This window comes from Acomys russatus, chromosome 30, assembly GCF_903995435.1.
Source record: "Acomys russatus chromosome 30, mAcoRus1.1, whole genome shotgun sequence".
NCBI classification, from domain to species: Eukaryota; Metazoa; Chordata; class Mammalia; order Rodentia; family Muridae; genus Acomys; species Acomys russatus.
The window spans coordinates 2,680,794-2,702,602 of record NC_067166.1 but is presented as its reverse complement, the minus strand read 5'-3'; the positions used below and the strand labels follow the sequence as shown (position 1 = coordinate 2,702,602).

Genomic DNA, 21,809 nt, shown 5'->3' with positions numbered 1-21,809 from the left:
CTTAGTTTTTGTTTCTTGAGCTCTTCGGCGCCAGGAGAACTGTTGCGGCGAGCAAACAAAAGGAGACGCACTATGGGGCCTCGGGACTCAGGAACCTTAATCCGGAGGGAACTAGCTAAACCTTCAGCGATTGGGGGGAGGTGTGCATGGCATCGGGCCAGAGAATAGTGCCCTTCGGTCTGGGCAAAAACACACCTTTGCGCATCCAAAGATGTACAGGAGCATTAAGTGTCCTGTCTTTCTCATCTGTCTCATCAAAGTAAATAAACAAATCTGTCCAATGGATGCAAAGAACTCTCTGCAGGGAGCTGCAACAAGTCCCGGGGGGTGATGGGGCTAGACATCACCTGGCTGGCTCGAAGAGCTGGGTTCCTCCCTAACCTGGGCACGTGGAGAGGATGGGGGAGGGAGAGGATGAGGCCCCCGGGTTGCACAGCACATCCGGGCGTGCCTGCGGCGGGCTGCGGGCTGCATAATTGATAGAGGGCAGGCGGAAGGCTGGGCTGGCCTCTCAGTGTGCTGGGTGCGCCTTGGGGGAGGAGGGCCTGGGAGGCCGAGCCCCTCCTACTCCGCTTTTTCTCGCGCGTCCTGTCCCCGGGACTGACAGTGGGCGCCCGGTTACTAGCGAGGGTGCACGGGGACAAACGGAGACCGACTGCAGCAAGCTGAGGGCGCAGTAGCGACCTCCCGGACCGACCCGCCCGCGCCATGCGCTCGCTCACTGGCCTGAGGGCGCTTGTGGCGCCTGGCTGTCCTCTCCTTCTTCTATGCCTTCTGGCGGCGACGCGACCTGATCCGGCAGAGAGCGACCCCGCAGGTGCCTGGGGTACAAGGACGGCCCCGGGTGGGCTGTGGGCGCACGGGAAGGGGCGCAGTGGCCGGGACCCTCCAGCCGGAGGACATCTTTTGCTGCCCACGCAAGGGGCCGCGAGGATGCGGGCGCAGGCGGCTGCGGAGCCGAGCGGAGGTGGCCTCTCATTGGCTGGGCGCGCATTACCCACAAGGAGGAAACCTGGGAGCCGGGTGGCTCCGCGTTTGCCGGGTCTAGGGGTGATTACGGTCCGCAGTTTGACTCCCCGGGAGCTGGTATTGGGAGAGGGTCGGGTTTTTCCTACGAAGTGGGCTAGTATAGTGCGTGGGTTCATGCCGCGGGGAGAGGTGGTGATGCTGGGGGCGTCTGCTACTGTGGCACGGCTGTGCGTCTACATTCCCTGAGGCCAACTCCCTTCACTAAATGCCACAGCGAAGTTCTCCTCGTATCACCTTTCCTCCTGGCAGGTGTTGGCTTTGAGGATGTTTTTAGAGCAGAGGGTAAAAAAATCACGCCACCCAGCCAACTCAAGCAAGCCCAGATAAGAAAATTATACAAGCATCTCGTCTTTACACCATAGTCTTCATAAAAACAAAACATTTTTCGAGGGCGTTGGGTTGCGTATTGAGGGCCGGTAGACAGAAGGATTTATGAAAAAACAACAACAACAACAAAACATTACCCAGAGTCAAGATCAAATTTGCCATCTGAGCTCACCTGATTAATACTTGTGCAAGCGATTTAATATAACCTGCTTTTCGGTGCAAGTTCCTGTGTGTGTGTGTGTGTGTGTGTGTGTGTGTGTGTGTGTGTGTGAAGGGTCAGCTGCCGTTTAAGTCACCACTAACTTCTCAAGCAGTTGAAAGACTGACCCACTGGAAACTAAATCTAGCTCCTCCTCTGCAGAAGGTTTTCAGCTATTGTTATAGAATATTTCCATGAGCTTACGTCAACCAGATTGGTTGAACATTACTATTAAAGAAGGAAAATGATCAATGGGGTGGTGTGCGGGGACACACACACACACAAACACACACAAACTAGGATTCTTCAAGTCTCTGGGTTTTCTTGCTCTATATCTGTTTTACATCCTAAGACTGAGAAGGCTTCCAAGCAGCTCCTCTTTCCTTCCCCCTTCCCTTCCTTCCCTCCCTACTTTCCTCCTAACCCTACCGTCTTCCTCACTTCTGCCAGTGTAAACTCTGGGTTTCCTGCATGAAAAGCAGCTCCACTTTGGAGCTACAAATGCAGCCTAAACTCTTGTTTTGAGAATTAGTGTTTTTTTTTTTTTTTTTTTTTTTTTTAGGTTAGTCCTTCTTTGAAGTTTGGTTTCACACAAGGCAGTGGAGAGCTTTAAAAAGAGGTAGGGAGGGTTAGAAAACAAGTGGGGATATAATCTGAATAAATTATAATAAAGAATGATGGTTAGAAAAAAAAAAGATTGATCCAGATCTTGCCCTGTGGGTGGGGTGGGGCTGATTCGGTTAGCATAGTAAGTCAGCCTGGGCCTTAGCAGTTACGAAAATTCTCTCTGAGTCAACACAGGCTAGAACCTGTGAAAGGACCCAGAGGCATGTTATTAGAGCTTCTGCTGCCTTCAGGCACACACACACCTGGCTGCTAAAGGGAAGAAACTAGGAAGCAGGCGAAGAAGCTGCGAATACATGTGCCAAAGCCATGTGGGACTTCCTCACAAACTCAACTCAGGAGAAAGGTATGAAACAACAGGGCATTTGGAAGGCATGGCGTCCCGATTCCCAGCACCAGATTCCCAGCACCCGCAGGGCAGCTCACAACCCCCATCTGTAACTGCAGCCCTAGGGGAGAACCTGTGTGATACTCTCCTCTTTGAGCATGGCCAGAGATGGAGGCAAAACACACGTAAAAGTAAATAGCTATATAGAAATTGATTGATAGATAAATAAATATTTAAAGCAGTCAGGTCACTACAACTCTTTCTAGATTTAGTATTAATTTGAGTGAGGATCATTATATTCTTTTTTTTTTAAAAGATTTATTATTTATTAATGCATATACATATTAATGCATGCCAGAAGAGGGCATTAGATGACATTATAGATGGTTGTGAGCCACCATGTGGTTGCTGGGAATTGAACTCAGGACCTCTGGAAGAGCAAGCAGTGCTCTTAACCTCTGAGCCATCTATCTCTCCAGCCCCATTATATTCTTTACTAAAGAATACTGCAGGGTTTCCTGGATGGTTTTGTATTTATGCTTTGAACTACTTAGAGGTAGGTGTTCTGCTGAAAGAAGATATTGTGAGTTCATTTCAAATTTAAGTTAGGTGTAAATATTCGGTGAGAGCTGCGCCCCAGCCCCTGTGCTATGCAGTGGGTAACCTGATGAGTTAGACTTTACATTATTTCCTGATTTCAAAAGAGGAAGTTGAGGCTTCGGCTAAGCGTTTGCCCCCGTCCATGTTTAGTTTACTAGTCAAGCAGAAAGTTTGGAGTTAGTCCAGTCTGGTTTCACAGCTTGCTTCCTTACACAGTTCTCTCCGAGTTAACTGCGTGTGCCCTGCAGGATTTAGAACCACTGACCAAGAGCACCTGTGTGAGTCTCTGCACGTGTGGTCAGAGCTAGAGCACACATGAAGACGAAGTCTGGGACAAGGGATAGGGAGTGAGTCAATGGCTCCTTCAAGATTTTTTTCTGAATATTTGTATTGTTATATTCTTTGTATGTGTGTACATGGGCGTGCGCTCATGCGTGGACACTAGAGAACAATTTGAGATTAGCTGTTTTTCTTCTACCTTGGTTCTGGGGATTGAACTGGGGTACTCAGGCTTATCATCAGGTCATCTCACCAGCCCTGTTTTTCTTTTTCTTTTCTTTTTTTTTTTTTCCGAGACAGGGTCTCTCTGTGTAGCCTTGGCTCTCCTAGACTCACTTTGTAGACCAGGCTGGCCTCACAGCCATCTGCCTGCCTCTGAGTCCCGAGTGCTGGGATTAAAGGCGTGCGCCACCACCGCCCGGCGGAAACAGGGATTTTTAATTTCCAAAGACGTAGCTGGAGTGCTGCCTTGATTAGTTCCTTCCCTACTAGGCCTTATGTTGCCTAGTAATAAATAGTTGTTGGAATGAATCTCATATGCCAGTGTTTGTCTGACATTGTGTTTGTAGGAAACACTAGCAGGCCTCATTTCAGGTGTTTAAATTGTTTAAATGAGCAGATTTATTATGCTCATCTCTTATTTTGTTTTTCTTTTTTTATGTTTTATAACTTATTGACATTACATCCTGATTGTTACCCCCTCACTGGGATCTTCCTGTTCCTAGTCCTCTGACAAGGGGGAACCCCCACCGTCTGACCACAGCCCATCGGGTCTCATCAGGGTAGCCTGCATCCCCTTGCTCTGTGGGCCTACACCACAGTCCGACCAAGGGGAAGTGATCAAATCTGGGGCACCAGAGTTCATGTCAGAGGCAGTTCCGCTGGCCTTGATGGTCTCCCTCTGGAGCTCCTGACTCCTCTGTGTCCCCTATCCCCCTAGTCTTCCATAGGACTCTCAGCGCTCTGCCGAGTCCAGCTGCAAGTACTAGCATCTCTTCCAAGGCCCCTCCCAGGACATCTGTGTTGGGCTCATACCCACTTATAAGTGAGCATATACCATGTGTGTCTTTCTGGGTCTGGGTTACCTCACTCAGGATGATTTTTCTGCTTCTGTCCGTTTGTCTGCAAATCTCACGATTTACTTGTTTTTGCCAGTTGAGTAGTATTCCATTGTATGAATGTACCACAGTTTTCTCTATCCCTTCTTTGGCTGAAGTACATCTGGGTTGTTTCCAGATTCTGGCTGTTACGAATAAAGCTGTATAAGCCCATCGTTTAGTTGGGATTATTTCTGATGTTTCAAAAATTTGGTCTTAATTAAAATTATGTAAATGTTTGTGAAGAATATGTTCTACTGACTTTCGCCCTGGGACTCCTCCATCACCGTAGCTCCTTTCTTTTCATGTTTTCCTGAGTGGTCCTGCAGTCAAGGGAAGAGTGGAGGTAGGAGGGACCTTTCCCTGGTGGGTGGAGCTAGAGGCACAGATATCCTAATGTGGGCGGCTTCCCAATAAGGGGACGGACCTGGGTGGGAGGTTATGCTCGGCACAGTGAAGATGCTTCTGACGAGATAAAGCTTACCCCTGGTCTCAGATCTAAGCAAGACGGACGGCATGGGCGTCCGTCCACACAGGGGCATGTAGACAGGTGATCTTTAACCACGCACCAGGGCAGACCAGCACAGAGGGGCAAGCCTCAGTGGGTGAGGAGGACAACTCTGGGCACAGATGTGGCAGCTGTGGTGGCATGTTAGCTATATACAAGGGAATTGGTCGTGGTGCAGCCACTTGCACTACTGTGCAGGGTGTAGCCTGACTTTCAAAAGAGGAAGTTGCGGCTTTAGTTCAGCAATAAGGAAATCTATCAAGGAAAACAAGATGCAGCTTTTCCATTAGGGATGAAAAAAGTAAAGATGGGCAGTGGACGGAAACACTGTGATGTTATCAGTGTGAATTCATGACTATAAATCTGTCGCATATGTATAAATATATTACGTAATGTAGATATTGTATTGTACACGTGTGTTCCATGTTATAAGGTTTGTGTGTGTTTGAGTTTGCATGCACATATTGGTAGCTCGGTCCGCTAATTTCTAAACGTAATGCCTATGTGTTGGCTTCAGGCACTATTCTTTTTAATACTGTCAGAGAAATGGAAGATTTCAGAACTGGGGCGGAGAAGTGTGTAGTAAGCCTGGGACATCCTGTGCCAGAACACAATAAGATACTCAGAGAGTGATGAGTCTGTAAGAGTCAGGAGCCAATTTAAGGGGTTCACACAGAACAGACTGGGGAAAAACTGAACATCTGCGTTGATAATAGTGATGATAATTAGTTAAGGGAGTTGTTGGATGTCTTGGCTTATGGTCCGCTTGTATTAGTTTCCTGAGTACTGTATTAATGGATTATAATTAAATGACACAGGGATTCGTGGGTCCAGACTGATAAAAATTAATTAACTTAGGGGATTGTTTCCTGAAGCACAAAGTATTTCATAGTTTTAAAGTAATTTCCTACCAAAAAAAAAAAAATATCTTACAAGTTCCAAACGCAGAGAGTAACTGTGACAATACTGTAACCAATCAAGTTGAAATTTGTCACTATTCTCTTGTAAGGTTTTTTTTTATCTATCCCCCACCCCTACCTCCGCTGTGTATCTCAGTGACGTTGCTGCTGAGAGTGCCTGTCCCAAATCTACTCACATCACAGCAGACCTCCATATTCCTGAGGGTCATGGTGGGTGAAGTAAGCTCTGGCCAGACCAGAGCCATTACAGTGAAGGAGGGAGACCACGGCGATGTGCAGTTCCCAGTTGGCCTTTCCGCAGAAATATACACCAGAAACCAAGCAGGGTGTGGCGTGAGTGGGCAGTGTAGAATGCCAGCTTCCTGGTTTCCGAGCATCCTGGGATGGCGTGGGATGTCTCCTTTGCAGGAAACACTCAGTAATGCCTTAGAGAGGTTTGATTTGTCTTATCAGCAGTGTAACCTCCCCCCTCCCCCGCCTCCCCCCCCCCATAGATTGGGGAAGGCACCGGGGAGGGTCGTCAGTTCTTGACACTTTATATAAACCTGGGATTGTTTGAAGTGAATGCTTGGTTTGTCAAAAGCATCCCACTAAAACAGTAGTTTGGTAGCATGTGTGTGTACCTGTGTGGGATTATATGTAGTGTTAGGTGCTGGTGGAGGAGAGGGGTGCCTTGTATTTCATGGAGCTTGACATGCACTTGGTGTGGGTGCTAAACACTGAGCCCAGTCCTCCGAGGGAGCAGTAAGTGATCTTAGCTGCCCCTCCAGCTCCTGGTACCACATTCTAAAGAACGTCCTGAAACAGAAATAGTTAGATGTGTACCGAGGTGGGCTGGCTTGCTTGCTAACCCCACCCCCTGCCACCCCTTTGCCCCCCCCCCCCATCCCTCACCCCCTTGCTTTCCTAATTTGTAATTCCTTGAAGTTGCTTTTGTGCTGCCGGCTTCTCATATTTCACAATAATAAGAACAACCTCGTGACTCAGCAACTTAGCACACAGATACTAAAATGGAAGGAAAAGGAAAAACAAAATTCCTTTACAACATTTTGTTAAAAATAAACTCCTTGCCAGGCAGTGGTGGCCTACGCCTTTAATCCCAGCACTCTGGAGGCAGAGGCAGGTGGCTGGATCTCTGAGTTCTAGGCCAGCCTGGTCTATGGGATGAGTTCCAGCATAGCCAGGGCTATACAAGGATACACTGTTTGGAAAACCCAAAAACAAAAGAATCAAACAAAACCAAACAATACCATGTTAAGATATTATCATTGCTCAGGTATAACAATATTTCTGTAATGTCATAAGAAGGAGAGACGTTATCTTTAAAGATGCTGTTGTTTGTTTTATTGGATACGGGTTTTTTTTTTTTTTTTTTTTTTTTTCAAAGTTACCGAGCTTAGCATATCTAATGTATCCATGCTAATCCAATACAGAGGCTTCTCTGCTTTTGTTTTGGTGTGTGTGTGTGTGAGTGTGTATGTGTGGGAGGGTTTTATATATCTGTGGTTGGCCTCAGACTCACTGTGTAGCCAAGGATGACATTAGGACCAGCATGGTGGCGCATACCTTTAGCCCAAGCACTCAGGAGGCAGAGGCAGGCAGATTGCTGTGAGTTCAAGGCCAGCCTAGTCTACAAAGTAAGTCCAGGAAAACACACACACACACACACACACACACACACACACACAAAAAGAAAAAGGATTATCACTAGTATATCTTACCAGTTCCTAAGTTGTAGTGTTTTTATAATTTATATTTACAGTATTGTAGTTCAGCATGTTAAAATGAAGATTATTAAAATTAATCTTAAGTATGTATACTGACAGTAATAAATGTATAGATGAGACAAAGAGTAATCTATTTATTTCAGTAATACATCTTTTTTGCAGTGCTGTGGTTTGGACAGAGGTCTTGTGCGTGCTAGACAAATCCTCTATGACTGAGTTAATGCCGTTTTAATAAAAAAGTATTAAATCCAACATATTAAAGTGTACCGAGGAGGCTCTAGAGTGGTGGGTCTGCAGTTTAGAAAGTGTACTGTTCCTGCCGAGGAACTAGTTTTGTTCCTAGCGCCCACCTGGCAGCTAGTGACCGCTCAGTGGGGCCTGGTGCTCTCTTCCGGCCTTCATAGGCGCCTGCATGCATGCGACCCACACACTCAAAAAGACACACAGACATACAAATACAGTTTCAAAAAATTCAGAGAAGATGCCATGAAAAGATACTGGAGAGAATATTCTCTTAAAGTTCTTCCTCCTCCTCTTCGCCTCTTCCTTCATTTTGGATTTTCGAAACAGGGTCTCTCTGTATCCCTGGCTGTCCTGGACTCCCTTTGTAAACCAGGCTGGCCTTGAATTTACAGAGATCCCTCTGCCTCTGCCTCCCCAGTACTGGGATTAAAGGCGTGCGCCACCACGCCCTGTTTAAATTCCTTTAGTGCCTGGAGCCTAAACAGTTTTGTACACACTTAGGACTACTGCTGACAAACATCCTAGCCCTCTTTTAATCTATTATTTTGAGCGACAGTTTCACTGAGTTGCCCAGGTAGGCCTTGTAATTCTCTTGCCTCAGCCTTGTGAGTAACTGCAAAGATGACAGGCCTGTACCAGCTGGGCTGGTTTAGAGGAAACAGTTAATTTTGTAGGAGATGCACTTTTATTTATTTCCTTACTTAAAAAATTATTTATTTATTTATTAATTATGTATGCAGTGGTCTGTCTGCATGCACACCTGCAGGCCAGAAGAGGGAATCAGATCACATTATAGATGGTTGTAAACCACCAAGTGGTTGCTGGGAATTGAACTCAGGACCTCCAGAAGAGCAGCCAGTGCTTTTAACTTCTGAGCCATTTCTCCAGCCCCTTATTTCCTTACTTAAATCAAAGCAAATCTTATAGCCTTGCATCATCTTCTATCATTTTTTTCCCTTCTTACATCCTTTCCAGTTCACTTTTTCTTTTTTTTTTTTAGATTTATTTATTTATTATTATGTATACAGTGCTCTGGCTGCGTTACACCTGCAGGCCAGAAGAGGGCATCAGATCACATTATAGATGGTTGTGAGCCACCATGTAGTTTCTGGGAATTGAACTCAGGACTTCTGGAAGAGCAAACAGTGCTGTTAACCTCTGAGCCATCTCTCTCCAGCCCCCTCCTGTTATCTTCTTTTAAAAAAAGCATAAAGTTAAGTATGTGAAAACTCAACAGTTTTAGAACCATAACATTTATTTCATTTGATAGTGACCCCACCATAAATTATAAACCCCTCTAGCAAGGTCTTCTTTAATATGTAATATGTAAAAACAACCATGTAACTGGAAACTATTTTTCACATCACACTAACAATAGTTCTTTGAAGCTGTATCTTCAGGCACTGTCTCCTACTGAGGCGGGGGCGGGGGTGGGATGGAGAAAATTCCTCTAATCTTTGGACCAAGCAGGAGTTGCTGATCTTTCATGTTAGTGTTTTGCTACTACCTATAAGAGAAAGCCAGGTGGAAAATGTCCAGAAGTGATTAAGAAAAGGGTGATTGTGATGCCTTGAAGAAGGCATGTTTTGGACTTGGCACCGCCACTCGGTGTTTGTGCAACTTTGTCTAGTACCCGCCCCTTTTCCCTAAGAATTGAGATTTGTTGTAGAGACACTGTCATCAAGGCACTGAGCTGTGTGGGCCACATTTTGATACTTCAGGTCACAAGCCACTGATCCAAGTTGGCCTGGGACGTGAAATTCCTACGTCTTCAATTTTTATTTCTTTTTGTGATTCTGCCTAATCCACATCTGCCTGAGTCTTCCCTGCCAACTTCTCTTTGCACACACGCGTGCTTGCTAAATCAGCCCCGCACTGCCGGCTCTCCTCGTAGGAGCAGTGAGGTTTACAGTGTTGCTTTTTTTTTTTTTATTACAGAATATTTTGTCCAAACACAACTCACTTTTACTATTCTACCGTCTCCTCCCCTGCTTTTATACCTTTGCATTGTTCATGCTGCTCCTTAAAGGAATTCTTTGGAAGTATTCTTCAGCGGAAAGTAGGACCTGATAAACATGGATACTTTAGCTGCCTGGGGTGCCACATGCCTTAATCTCAGCACTCAGGAGGCAGAAAAGGTGGATCTTGGAGTTCAAGGCCAGCCTGGGGTACAGAGTGAATTCCAGGACTGTTTTTTAAATAGTCATCTAGTCTTGGTGAGGATGTCTGAAATGTAACCACAGAGAATTTGTCTTACAGATTCAGCTTTTACAAGTCTGCCTGTTCGAGAAGAAATGATGGCAAAATACTCAAACCTTTCCTTGGAGAGCCATAATATATCACTGACAAGTAAGTGGGTCATCACGCTGAATGCTAAGATAAAATTTAAAAGGTGTTAAGCTAAGTCCTTGCTTTGGTCTTTCCCACCTTTGGTTTCAATATTTGAAATGATTGTAGGACAGTTTCAATCTGATTATTACATTAGTAGCTAGTATTTTACTTTCTCTCTTTCTTTTGGTCAGCTTTTGACTATTTCCCCAGTCTTTTGAACTATTTCTCTGCTTCGTTTCATGTGACTAGACAGTGTGTGGGACAAATTTTCCAAGCCAATGCCAGTGAAATGTGTGTGCTGAGGGTTTGGTTTTTATTGTTGTTGTTTTATTTTGTTGTTTGTTTTGTTCGTGTCCGTGTCCGTGTGTGTGTGTGTGTGTCAGTGTGTGTCCCCGTGTGTGTGTGTGTGTGTGTATGTGTGTGTGTGTCTGTGTCCCCGTGTGTGTGTGTGTGTCCATGTGTGTGTGTCTGTGTCCCCGTGTGTGTGTGTCCATGTGTGTGTCTGTGTCCCCGTGTGTGTGTGTGTCAGTGTGTGTCCCCGTGTGTGTGTGTGTGTGTGTCAGTGTGTCCCCGTGTGTGTGTGTCTGTGTCCCCGTGTGTGTGTGTGTCCATGTGTGTGTGTCTGTGTCCCCGTGTGTGTGTGTGTGTGTCCATGTGTGTGTCTGTGTCCCCGTGTGTGTGTGTGTGTCAGTGTGTGTCCCCGTGTGTGTGTGTGTGTGTGTGTCAGTGTGTCCCCGTGTGTGTGTGTGTCTGTGTCCCCGTGTGTGTGTGTGTGTCAGTTGTGTCCCCGTGTGTGTGTCAGTGTGTCCCCGTGTGTGTGTGTGTATGTGTGTGTGTGTCTGTGTTCCCGTGTGTGTGTGTGTGTCAGTGTGTGTCCCCGTGTGTGTGTGTGTGTATGTGTGTTTTAATAGAACATTTTTAAAAAATCTGTGCAGCTCGTGTTTATTCCCAGATGTTTTCGTTTCATAATTTGGAATTTATTCTTGTAAAAAATCAATTCCATCTTCCTGTGTTGTTCCTTGATCTCTTTTGTGCGTGTTCTAGTTGTTGGTTGCCTCTGAGATGATCCCATTATTCAAGAGGGATACGGGGGAGAATTCTTCAGCCCCTCTGGCAGAGTGGACTGCAAGACACAAGTTTGACTCAGCACAGCCTGGTGCCAGGAAATCAAGATTAGTGCTCAGGGCAACAACAAGAAATATTTTAACTAATACTGTGCTAGGTATTTACCTAAGCTACAGAAGGCTTAACTCTTAGCTGCTCTTTATTCTAATAGCTCAACTGAAACCAGATTCCTGCTCTTGATGAAAGGGACAGTTGTTCCTGGTTATTCATTGTTTATTTGTCGCCTTGCTTTGGGCACACGTCACTCTGGCTGTTCCCTTCCTTGTAGCCCCTGCACTTGACTTTGTTCAAGTCTGAACATCTGAAGAACTGGCGCCTGGGCCTGATGGTGACTTGTGTACTCAGTGTGTTTGTGCGTTTTCCCCTCTTGAAGTTCTTGCTAGCCCGGCCTGTCTTCCCCATAACAAGGAAAGCCTTGTTTGACATTGAGACACTTGAAGGTTTTGAGTTTGTAGCTTTTCTTCTGTTGGGACAGCTCTTATGAAATAAAGCCTTTATAAAGGTCTGAATTGGTGTTTACTTGAGAAGAGCAAAAAACTGACATTAGTTTTGGAACACTGACCCTTGGAGCTGTGGTTGCATTTCATGTAGGCGTCTTGCTTCGGTTGCCGTCCTGTGAGAAAATTCTCCTGTTAGGAGCTACAGTGTTTGGTACATGAAATTGAAATTTGAACCACAGGCATTAGTGTACTTCCTGCACTTATTTATTTATTTATTTTAAAGAATGTGTCTTATGAGAACTGGCGGATCTTAGGCCTCACTTGCCACACTTCCCAAGCGCTGGCGTGAGAGGTGTGGGCCGGCATCCCCAACTCCTGGCCAGCCTTTGCATTTTCCATGAATGATCCGTTTTGCCAATAATGATCACAACATGACCCTTGTTTGAAAATAGTACTCATGGCATCTCCCTCTCGCTGCTCTCTGTTTTCTCTTCCCTTCTGGCCGTTTTGGAAATTGACATTTTTGTTAGCTTAATGTCTTTTTGTAGAGTCGACCGTAATGCCTAAGTTACAAATCCTGGGTCAGAATGACAAGTTTGGCTTAGAAAGGGAAACCGTGTGGGCCCTGTGCCTGGGAAAAAGAAAAAAACAAAACAAAACAAAACAAAACAAAAAAACCCAAAACAACAAAAAAAGTGGCCTTTGTTTAAAACAGAACAACAACAGAGAAATGGTTTACTTTTTTAACAACAACAACAAAATGTTTTTATTTGCTTCAGAAAGCTATTGTGTTGACTGTGTGCCATGTGTATTTTCTTTTTTTTTTTTTTTTCCTCTTAGTAGAATTTACCCTTCATAGAAAGCAATTCTTTGAGGTGAGCACTGTTTTTTTGTTTTGTTTTGTTTTGTTTTTTGTTGTTTTCGAGACAGGGTTTCTCTGTGTAGTCTTGGCTGTCCTGGACTCAACTTTTTAGTCCAGGCTGGCCTCGAACTCATAGCAATCCGCCTGCCTCTGCCTCACAAGTGCTGGCATTAAAGGCGTGCGCCACCATGTGTACTTGAAAACAGACACACAAAGAGATCTCGTGAACTGACCAATTCCAAGTGGGAACTGGGTTGGAACCCAGGCAGTTTGGCACCAGAGTGTCAAATAACTTTCTAATCCCAAATTATTCATTTCTTTTAGCAGTATCAGTAAAACAACTATGCCTGTTTTAAGGTGGATAATATAGTAGCTTTAAAGTAATATATTCAAAATCTGTTAGTATAAGGTCATATTAAATACTTTAACCCCAACTAGGTTAATTTTTGAGCCCGTATTTCCTGAATGGTGGGTGTATGGAAATATAATTGATATTACTAAGAAAGGAAAAAAAAAAAATCTCTTTTTCTCTCTGTCATTGGCTTTTAGAAGCTGTCTTTTGATAATGGACAATGTGGCTGTCATTGCTTGTATTTCTCTAATTAGAATGTGTCCATATTGTTGCTCGCAGTGGTTTGTTTTTTTTTTTCCCTTCTGCAAACTGTACTTAGTGTATCAGTGTTGTAGTTTAAACAATGAGATGAAAATCAAAACATCAGCTGGCCACCCTCTTGGTCAGCCCGGCGAAGCGGCCAGGTGAGCTTTTACACATTGTTGACCCAAGCCATATTGTGTTTACCAGCTGACCTGGCAAGGTCCCCAGGAGGGAAGGAGGACGCTTAAGCAGAAGTTGAGGTGCACATGTGCTAAGTCAGTTGCTGTACGGTTTGCTGATGTCACTGGAGATGAGGAAATGCAGCCTTGTTGCCTAGGCGCTGGCAGGCAGGCCCTCTCAGGTCGTGGAGTCAGGTGCCTGAGCAGGTGAAGGAGAGATGGAGGGCTTGCGTGTGGACCGCTGGCCACAGGGAAGATCCTAGAATCCTTTGTGGCTGGAAGCTGTTAATAATATTTTCAGGATCTGGTCTTCACATATTACATAAAGACTTGTCATGTACAGAGAAGGAAAATGTGAGTGAACACTGACATACACAGTGAGTGAAAGCGGAAACAGGGCACAGCTCCACGACAGCGCCGTACACAGGACAGCCTCCAACAGGGCCCTCAGCAGCAGAAAGGTTACCGTGGTTGACTGTGTAGTTCTTTGTCACCTGTGGAAGTCTGTTTAGGGGGTGTAGGATGTGTAGTGACGTCTTAGGTCTTTATGTAGAAATGTGAGGCCACATGTTCAGGGGGGACAAGTTGGTCGTCTCTGTCTTCGCTCTTGGAACTACAGTGGGGTACCTGAGGCTGGCCGCTCCTGAAGAGAAGAGGTTTGTTTAGTTAACAGCTTCAAAGTTTAAAGCCCAAGCCACTTCCAAGTCTCCAGTCAACGCCCACGGGGGATGGTAAAGCCGCACAGGAGGAAGCATTGCTGTGTGTTCAGTATAGAGGGGGAGAGAGCTCTGTGCATCCAGGCTGCCTAGTTTGACTTCTCATAAGAAGCCAAGAGACCCCTAATGCCATTGCAGGCCCCTCAGTGATCTGAGGACCACACCTTTTTTTTTTTTTGACAGGGTTTTTCTGTAGCCTTGGCTGTCCTGGACTGCTTTGTAGACCAGGCTGGCCTCGAACTCATGCCTGTCTCTGCCTCCTGAGTGCTGGGCTAGGTTGTTTCCTTGAGTTCAGGCCAGTCTTTAGACGGAAGGTACTACATCCAGATACACAGCTGTGACCATGCTCAGGGCAGGAGTGGTAACCGGAAGCCTCAGAAAGCCCATTCTTCCTGGGTGCCACACAGGGCAGGGTTTGACCTAAAGGAAAAAATAGCGCCTGACAAGTTCGCTTCTCCACTTTAGCTGTGTTCACTGTTCAGAGCCCAAGGCCCCTACCGCTTTCAGTTAAAAAGAATAAAATACAGCCGGGCGATGGTGGCGCACACCTTTAATCTCAGCACTCAGGAGGCAGAGGCGGGCGGATCTCTGTGAGTTCGAGGCGAGCCTGGTCTACAAAGCGAGTCTAGGATAGTCAGGGCTACACAGAGAAACCCTGTCTCGAAAAACCAAAACCAAACCAAAACAAAACAAAAGGAGCCCTCCAAAGTCCCCAGATTATTCCTGGACCTCAGAGAGGTTTGGGGTACAAATTTATAATCGTTGCCCTATTGAGTGAGGCTCCCCCAGGCTCTGAAATAACACGGAAAGGAGCCTCTTCCACAGGAAAGCAGCGAGGAACACTACAAGAAGGCTGCGTCCTCCATCCACTGCGGCTGCGCAGTGGATGCTGAGAGTGACCGAAGGCACACCGCCGAGAGTTCTGAAGCCCCCTCTGACATGCCCCACCAAGGAGAAGTAGGCTGAGCCGCTGTAGTCCCACACTACCGAAATACTGTGTGTAGACCCAAAATGTGAGGAAGCATGCTTTTTGTCTTTTCCGCACCGCTTCTTAGTGATCTGGCCATAGCACACGTATGCTGCCATCTTGTCTCTTTACTTGAATGGAGTCAGCCAGGATATTTTCCTCTTAGCTTGCTCGTGTACGATTTTCTGTTATAAATTACGTAACAATAAACACTCTACGGATAACTCCCATGGGGCAGCCCTGGATGCTTTCCATGGTGCGCACTGTGAAGCAGAATTGCTGAGCTAGAGACTATGTACCCTTTCCGTAGATAGCGTGTGTGCAATCGCCCTCCAGAACACCTGAGTGGCTTGTTCTTTCCCACATCCGTGTCTGAGCACAGCTTCTCCTGTGGCTTCACTAAGGCAAGATCCTATCAGACTCTTTGAACGTGTTGTTTTTTTTTTTTTAGCGGTGTTAAAGTCGAAGCACTGTTTTTATTGCCATTTTGAATTTGGACATAGTTTTGTTCATACACACGTGTGTTTGCTTATTAATATCCTTTACTAATTTTGCTACTTGTTTTTTAAAACTGGTGGGGAAAAAAGGTAGTTTAAAAAACATCAGTTTTGTGTATGCTTTTTATAAAAGTTAAAAATTATTTTTTCTCATTGCACAGTTTTCATGTGTATGTGTGCACTAACACATGTGCTTGTGGAAGCCTGAAGTAGGCATTAACTGGCTTCCTTAAATTTTCTCCACCTTATTATTATTTATTTGTTGTTGTTGTTTATTTTTATTTTTTATTTTTTTCTTGAGACTAGGCCTAGGCTAGCAGAAGGAGGCATTTAGCCTCCCAGATAACAACAACTAAGCCAGGAGAATAAAATTACTATTACCTACAACCCCTTTACCCCCGCCAAAAGTTCTAGAATCACAGAAATTTTAATATATTCCAGAAACCAAGGCCATTTCTACACTCTTAAAACCGTAGATATGTCACGGTTGTTTTTACAAAACTTTTAAGAGGGCAGAGACACGTTGTCTTTGTGCAGTATTAGGGAAGTTGAAATGTTGTTTCTTGAGCTCAGTTTCTTGGTTAACCACAAGAGATTTTCAGGGGAGGGTTAGAATTTCCTGTGCAGTTTTTATGGCTCTGATTCTGCGACAGGAAGGAAAGCAACCAGCAAAAGAAAAAAGGTCCTAGAGAACAGTGGAGTAACAGGTGCTGAGGGTGCCTTGGAAAGGCCGTGTGGTGTGGAAAGCCTATGCTGTGTGGAAAGGCGATGCTGTGTGGAAAGGCTATGCTGCGCTTTACACCATGAAAGAGCATTTAGTTGAGAACGTGAGTGCTATAAATATGTTCATCTGACAGTTAGCTATCACCCCGCCCGCTTTGGTAAGTTTCAGTTGACTTTTGTTAATTCGTTTGAAATCATGTTTTTTTTTAACAGTTGGAAAGGTGAAGGAGTTGATGTCATTTTCATAAGAACTTCGAATCTTTCAGAGTTTGTACTGTTGGCGAGGGGAGAATCTGGGCTTAGCCACCGGTATATTTGAGGTTCAGCGTGGCCTGTATCTGCAGATGACGCAGTCCTAGCCTGCCTTTGTCTTAGTACCGCCCTTGGGCTTTTACTACATCCTGCACTGAGATGGCGAGAAAGCGTTTACTGAGCGCTGCTCCAGTGTAGCATTAGTGCTTTCTGTAGACTTCATTTATGTCGGCCCATTTTGATAAAGAAGGGCACAGTGCAAGGAAACTGGGGGGCGATGCTCAGGCCTTGCAGCCTAGGGGAGGTACAAGGACCTGGGTCTCCAGCAATGCACGTACGCACACGCACGCACGCACGCACACGCACGCATGCACATACATGCGCACACACATGCACACAGACGCACACACACACACACACACACACACACAAAGCGGGACTACCGATGGAGTAATTGGAAGGTCTTGGTGTGCCTGGCATATGTTAAAGTTTACTGAGAATGTGACACAAAGAAAGGGGATTTCAGAGAACAAAAGACCTTGGCAATATCTGATGTTTTCTGGGCAACCGATAACTTAAATATGGGCTTTGGTGGGCCAAGAAATGGCTCGGGAGTTAGGAGCACTTGCTGGTTCAATTCCCAGCACCTACATGGCAGCTTACAGCACTCTGTAACTCCAGTTCCAGGGGACCCAGCACCAGCTCTGGCTTTAGAGTTGTACCAGGCACATAGGCAGCACACATGCAGGTGAAACACTTACACAAACACACACACACACACACACACACACACACACACACACACAGAAAAATTTAAAAATGTGAGCTTTGAAAAAAATCATTAAGTTAAGCAACTTAGCTATTGAACTTTAAAAAAAATAATTTAGTGCACGTATGTGTATCTACCATGTTGTGCATGTTTGGAGGCCAGAGGACAGTTTGTGGGCGTCTAGGCGTCTACCATGTGTGTTGGAAAGTGGGCCTGGGATATCAGGCTTAGTGGTGAGCACCTTTACTTGCTGAGCTCAGCTGACTTGTGGCTATTTTTAATATAAGAAAGAACATTTTATGTGACATAGTGGGTTAGATTGACGGAATGCATTGTATCAAAATGACAATATAGGAAGAAAAAAAACAGAATTAGCTAACTTTTGAAGAAATTGACTACGAGGTAATTTTTTTTCTGAGGGAACTCAATTTTAAGAGTACTCAGGGCTAAATGTGAGAAAAATGTATAGAAACAATAATCTTGAGACAAAATATAGTTGACCTTGAAATACTTCCTCACTACCAGCCTCTACCGTAATTCTGGTGTGTAGGTGGTTCTTAGCAGATATGCAGGAACGTAAAAATTCCTTCAATTTTACTTACTCAATCTCTCCCCCCGCCCCCCATATATAATTTGACCATTTCAAGGCCTTTCAGTACCAGGAAGGCTTCAGTTCAGCAATTTTGCAGCCAAATAGCAGTTACTTCTTGAGTCTTTTCACAAAGCAGGTCACTGGCTACAGTTCCCCATTTGCAAGCTTTGCACCTTGTACCGCTTAAGGAAGCACCTTGTGGCATTTTAAATATAGTTGCCTGTCATAAGGCATGTGCTCACCGAAGTTCTGTCTACTTTGCTTATGTCTTGCCTCTGCAATCCTTAAGAATGAACTAGAAGTCTGGGGAAATGTGTTTATACAAAAAGAGCCCCCTCTCGTGAGCCCAGCACCACCCATATCTCTTCAGAGACACAATCCTTGTTCTGATATTTGTGTAGAAGCTTGTTTCTCTGTATTGCTTTATTTCTTAAGCACAGTATTACATCACCAAATACTGTATTTTGCCTTTTGTTTTGTTTTGAAGACAGGGTTTTTCTGTGTAGCACTGGCTGTCCTGGAACTCACACAATCTCTAGCTTTAAAAAAAAACAAAACAACATTTTGTTTATTTTTAAAGTGTTTGTCACCCCCAGGTTTCTGAAACTTGTTGCTTCTCCTCCACCCCATCCCCCCTTTTTAAAAAACTTATCAACAGGAAAGAACCAGATTCTTCATCCTGCAGAATTTCTCTAAAATGTAGAGTCTGTTGACTGTTTTCTTGGGCTACCATTTAACAGGCTCCTTCTGCCACTACTTCCTGTAATTGGAAATTAGATTTAAGCTGTCTCAGAGTCTTTTCTGCATCCTGTCCAGCTTCCTCGCAGGAGCTGAGTTGGGTGGTGGATGGGCAGCCGCTCTTACACCAGGGGTGTCCTAGGTCTGTGTCTGACATGGCTGATGCAGACAGAGTGCCTTATCTGGTGTTCAGTAGGTGTGTAATTTCCTACTTAATGATTTGCTGAGAATCCATAAGGAGAAGGGTTTGTTTTCCTTTCATTTGGTTAGCCAGGGGCATAATTGGAAGCAGGATGCGTGTGTTTGATATTTTCACTAGAGCTCTCACACTGGTAAAGAGTATCTATCTGAGTTGCATTCGCTGACTGGCTACACTGCAGGAACTCTTCTTCCCTATGGCTAAATACAGCTTGTCTTGGTCTGAGATCTTGACTTTTCAGTTAGACTTCGAATGAGCAGGACTAGTTTAGGGTCCTATTCATCTTGTCTTTGTAGCCAGATTTATGGGCAGGAAGGATCTTCGCCTTCTTAGGCTCCTGCAATTAAACCAACAAAGGACAGATTGCCAAAGAAAGAGATAGGTTTAATTGTAGTAGCCACCGGAAAGAAGTGACAAAGGAACAATTAGGATTTCTATTATGTGTAATCTTTTTTTAAGATTAGAAACATTAGGGGCAGGAGAGATGGCTCAGAGGTTAAAAGCATTGGCTGCTCTTCCAAAGGTCTTGAGTTCAATTTCCAGCAACCACATGGTGGCTCACAAACACCTGTAATGAGATCTGGTGCCCTCTTCTGGTGTGCAGGCATACATGTGGGCAAAATACTATACAAAATTAAATCTTTTTAAAAAAAGATTAGAAACATTAATTGATACCACAATCATCAACTTACCATGTTCAATGACATTTCAGTGTGTATACACTGTCAATCTAAAACAACAATTCTGCTTTAAAGAGAATTCTTTTCTTTTGAGACATTTATGAGAGACCATGGTGGCCCAGAAAACAGACTGAAGCTACCCCAAATAAAGTATTCCATAGTAGAAGAAGTTACGTAAACTTCTGTGGTCATAAAACAACAGACAGCCATGAGCCAATGCATTTTCTGTGCACATTGGTAGAGCCATTAGCTAGGGGCTGTGTCTGAGTAGGGTGGGCATTGTCACTAGAAATCTCATATTACTGTGTATTCTTAGCCTTTAAGTTGGTGGAGACTAGCAGTGGTGGGTCAAGATATGCTGTACATCTAAGATTTTTTTTTTTTTCTCCTAGAAGTCACAGAGCCGTCAGGTTAAATGCAGTGGTGGACAGTGTGTGGTTACCAAAGGAATTAAAGATAGCTCCAAATAAATTTGAGTTTTGATTTGTTAAGACTGTCTGCGCAAATGCACAGATTAGGTTATAGTCAGCAAAAGTCAGCTGGCTTAGATGTTCTTCGTCAACACGGATATGTAGTGTAAGGTAATGAAATTACAGTAGTCTACAAAGCCATCTCTTCAAACACACGTTTTGGGAGCATTCAAAAATCTGCTAGTTGTTCTGTGGTGCACAGTTAACTTGGTTCTCATCCTGACCCGGAGAACATTAGAACACCTATCTGTGCCCTATACCTGTTAACAGTCCTCTGCTCTTCCCTCTCAACCTACCCTCCTCGGCCTCTGATAATACCATTATTTTGTGTTGTTGAGTTCTTTTTGTCAATTTGACACAAACTGGAGTCACCAGAGAGGAGGGAATTCTGGCTGAATTGCCTCCTTTGGGTTGGCCTGTAGGTATATCTGTGGGGCCTTCTCTTCATGGGTCATTGATATGGGTGCTGCTACCCCTGGGCAGGCACTAGGGCTTTCATAGCACAACAGGATGAGCAAGCCAGAGGGCGCATGCAAGCCACTAAGCAGCATCCCTCTGTGGTCTTTGCTGTAGTTGCTGCCTGGCTGCCTGCCTTCGCCTCCTTTGGTGTTGAATGTACAATTATAAAACTCCTGCTCCTCCTAGGCTGCTTCTGGTCAGCAAGCTTTATCAGAGCAACAGAAAACAGGCTACTGTTCTGCTCTGTTCTTGTATAAAATCAACTTAAAAAAAAATCTTAACACAAATAAGCTGTTTCAATCTAAGTCTGCATTTAAATTCTTTCTTTTTTTTTTTTTTCTTTTTTAGTTTTTCGAGACAGGGTTTCTCTGTGTAGCCCTGGCTGTCCTGGACTCACTTTGTAGACCAGGCTGGCCTCGAAGTCACAGAGATTCACCTGCCTCTGCCTCCCGAGTGCTAGGATTAAAGGCTTGCGCCACCATGCCCGACTGCATTTAAATTCTTATGGTTGGTAATTTCTTCAGTGTTTATGTGTCTTAACATTTTAATAGCTGAAGGAGAGGGAGAGAAAGGCCATTTATAGAAAAGGAAAATGACCTTCGGGGAGGGTGGATGGATCACCTGCAGGAGAAACAATAGGACCGTGTTGGCTCAGCATGGTGTAACAATTCCTCATCGCTTTCTGCTCATTTCCCTGCGGAGGGACTTTCGACCATCAAGTCGCTCTGAGTGGTTGGGGAGACTCAAGTGCTTTCTGCTCAAAATAAACTTTGCATTTTATTAAATTCTAGACCACTTCAAGAGTATGTGTATGTGTGCATATTCAGACGTCCATATTTTTTCATTAGCATTTTATAACTTTCTTTCTGTGATTAAATATATTGGAGCAAGAGCTTAAAGGAGGAAGGAGGCAGTTTGCCTCAGTTACGAGAGGTTTCGGTGCATGGTTCTCTGGCTCCGCTGTTTCTAGGTCAGTGAGTGAGGCAAAACATCACGACAGAAGAATATCGTGGAATGAGTTTGCTCATCTCTTTGTAGTCAGTAACATTTGTACCACTATGGCACTGCTGGTTGATATATCTTGTCTGGCCAGTTGTAATTTTAGCTAGCTGCTTTCACAGCTAGGCCAGACAGATTTCTTTCTTCCCCCAGGAGCTTGCATAGCATCTTCAGCCCTATGGAAGCTAGCCAGTAGGGGAAAGCTTCTAGGTCAGTCCCAGCTTGATGTTTTTTTTCCTCCCTCACATTCAATGACTCAAACATATGTCTTTAGCAACAGGGTTTTACTGTGAGGTTCTGGACTGAGAGCAGTGGCATTGGTATGTCCTATTTGA

General features: G+C 44.7%; 1 protein-coding gene across 1 annotated transcript in view; it reads left to right on the top strand.

Moving 5' to 3' along the window:
• The first annotated feature begins 578 nt into the window (after positions 1-578).
• The window catches only part of Emb (embigin), a 37,135-nt gene continuing 15,904 nt past the window's right edge, over positions 579-21,809 (top strand). The window contains exons 1-2 of the mRNA XM_051172388.1: positions 579-817; positions 10,141-10,230. Of these exons, the coding sequence (XP_051028345.1) occupies positions 709-817; positions 10,141-10,230 (199 nt within the window). The 5' untranslated portion in view covers positions 579-708. The remainder of the gene's footprint in view (positions 818-10,140; positions 10,231-21,809) is intronic.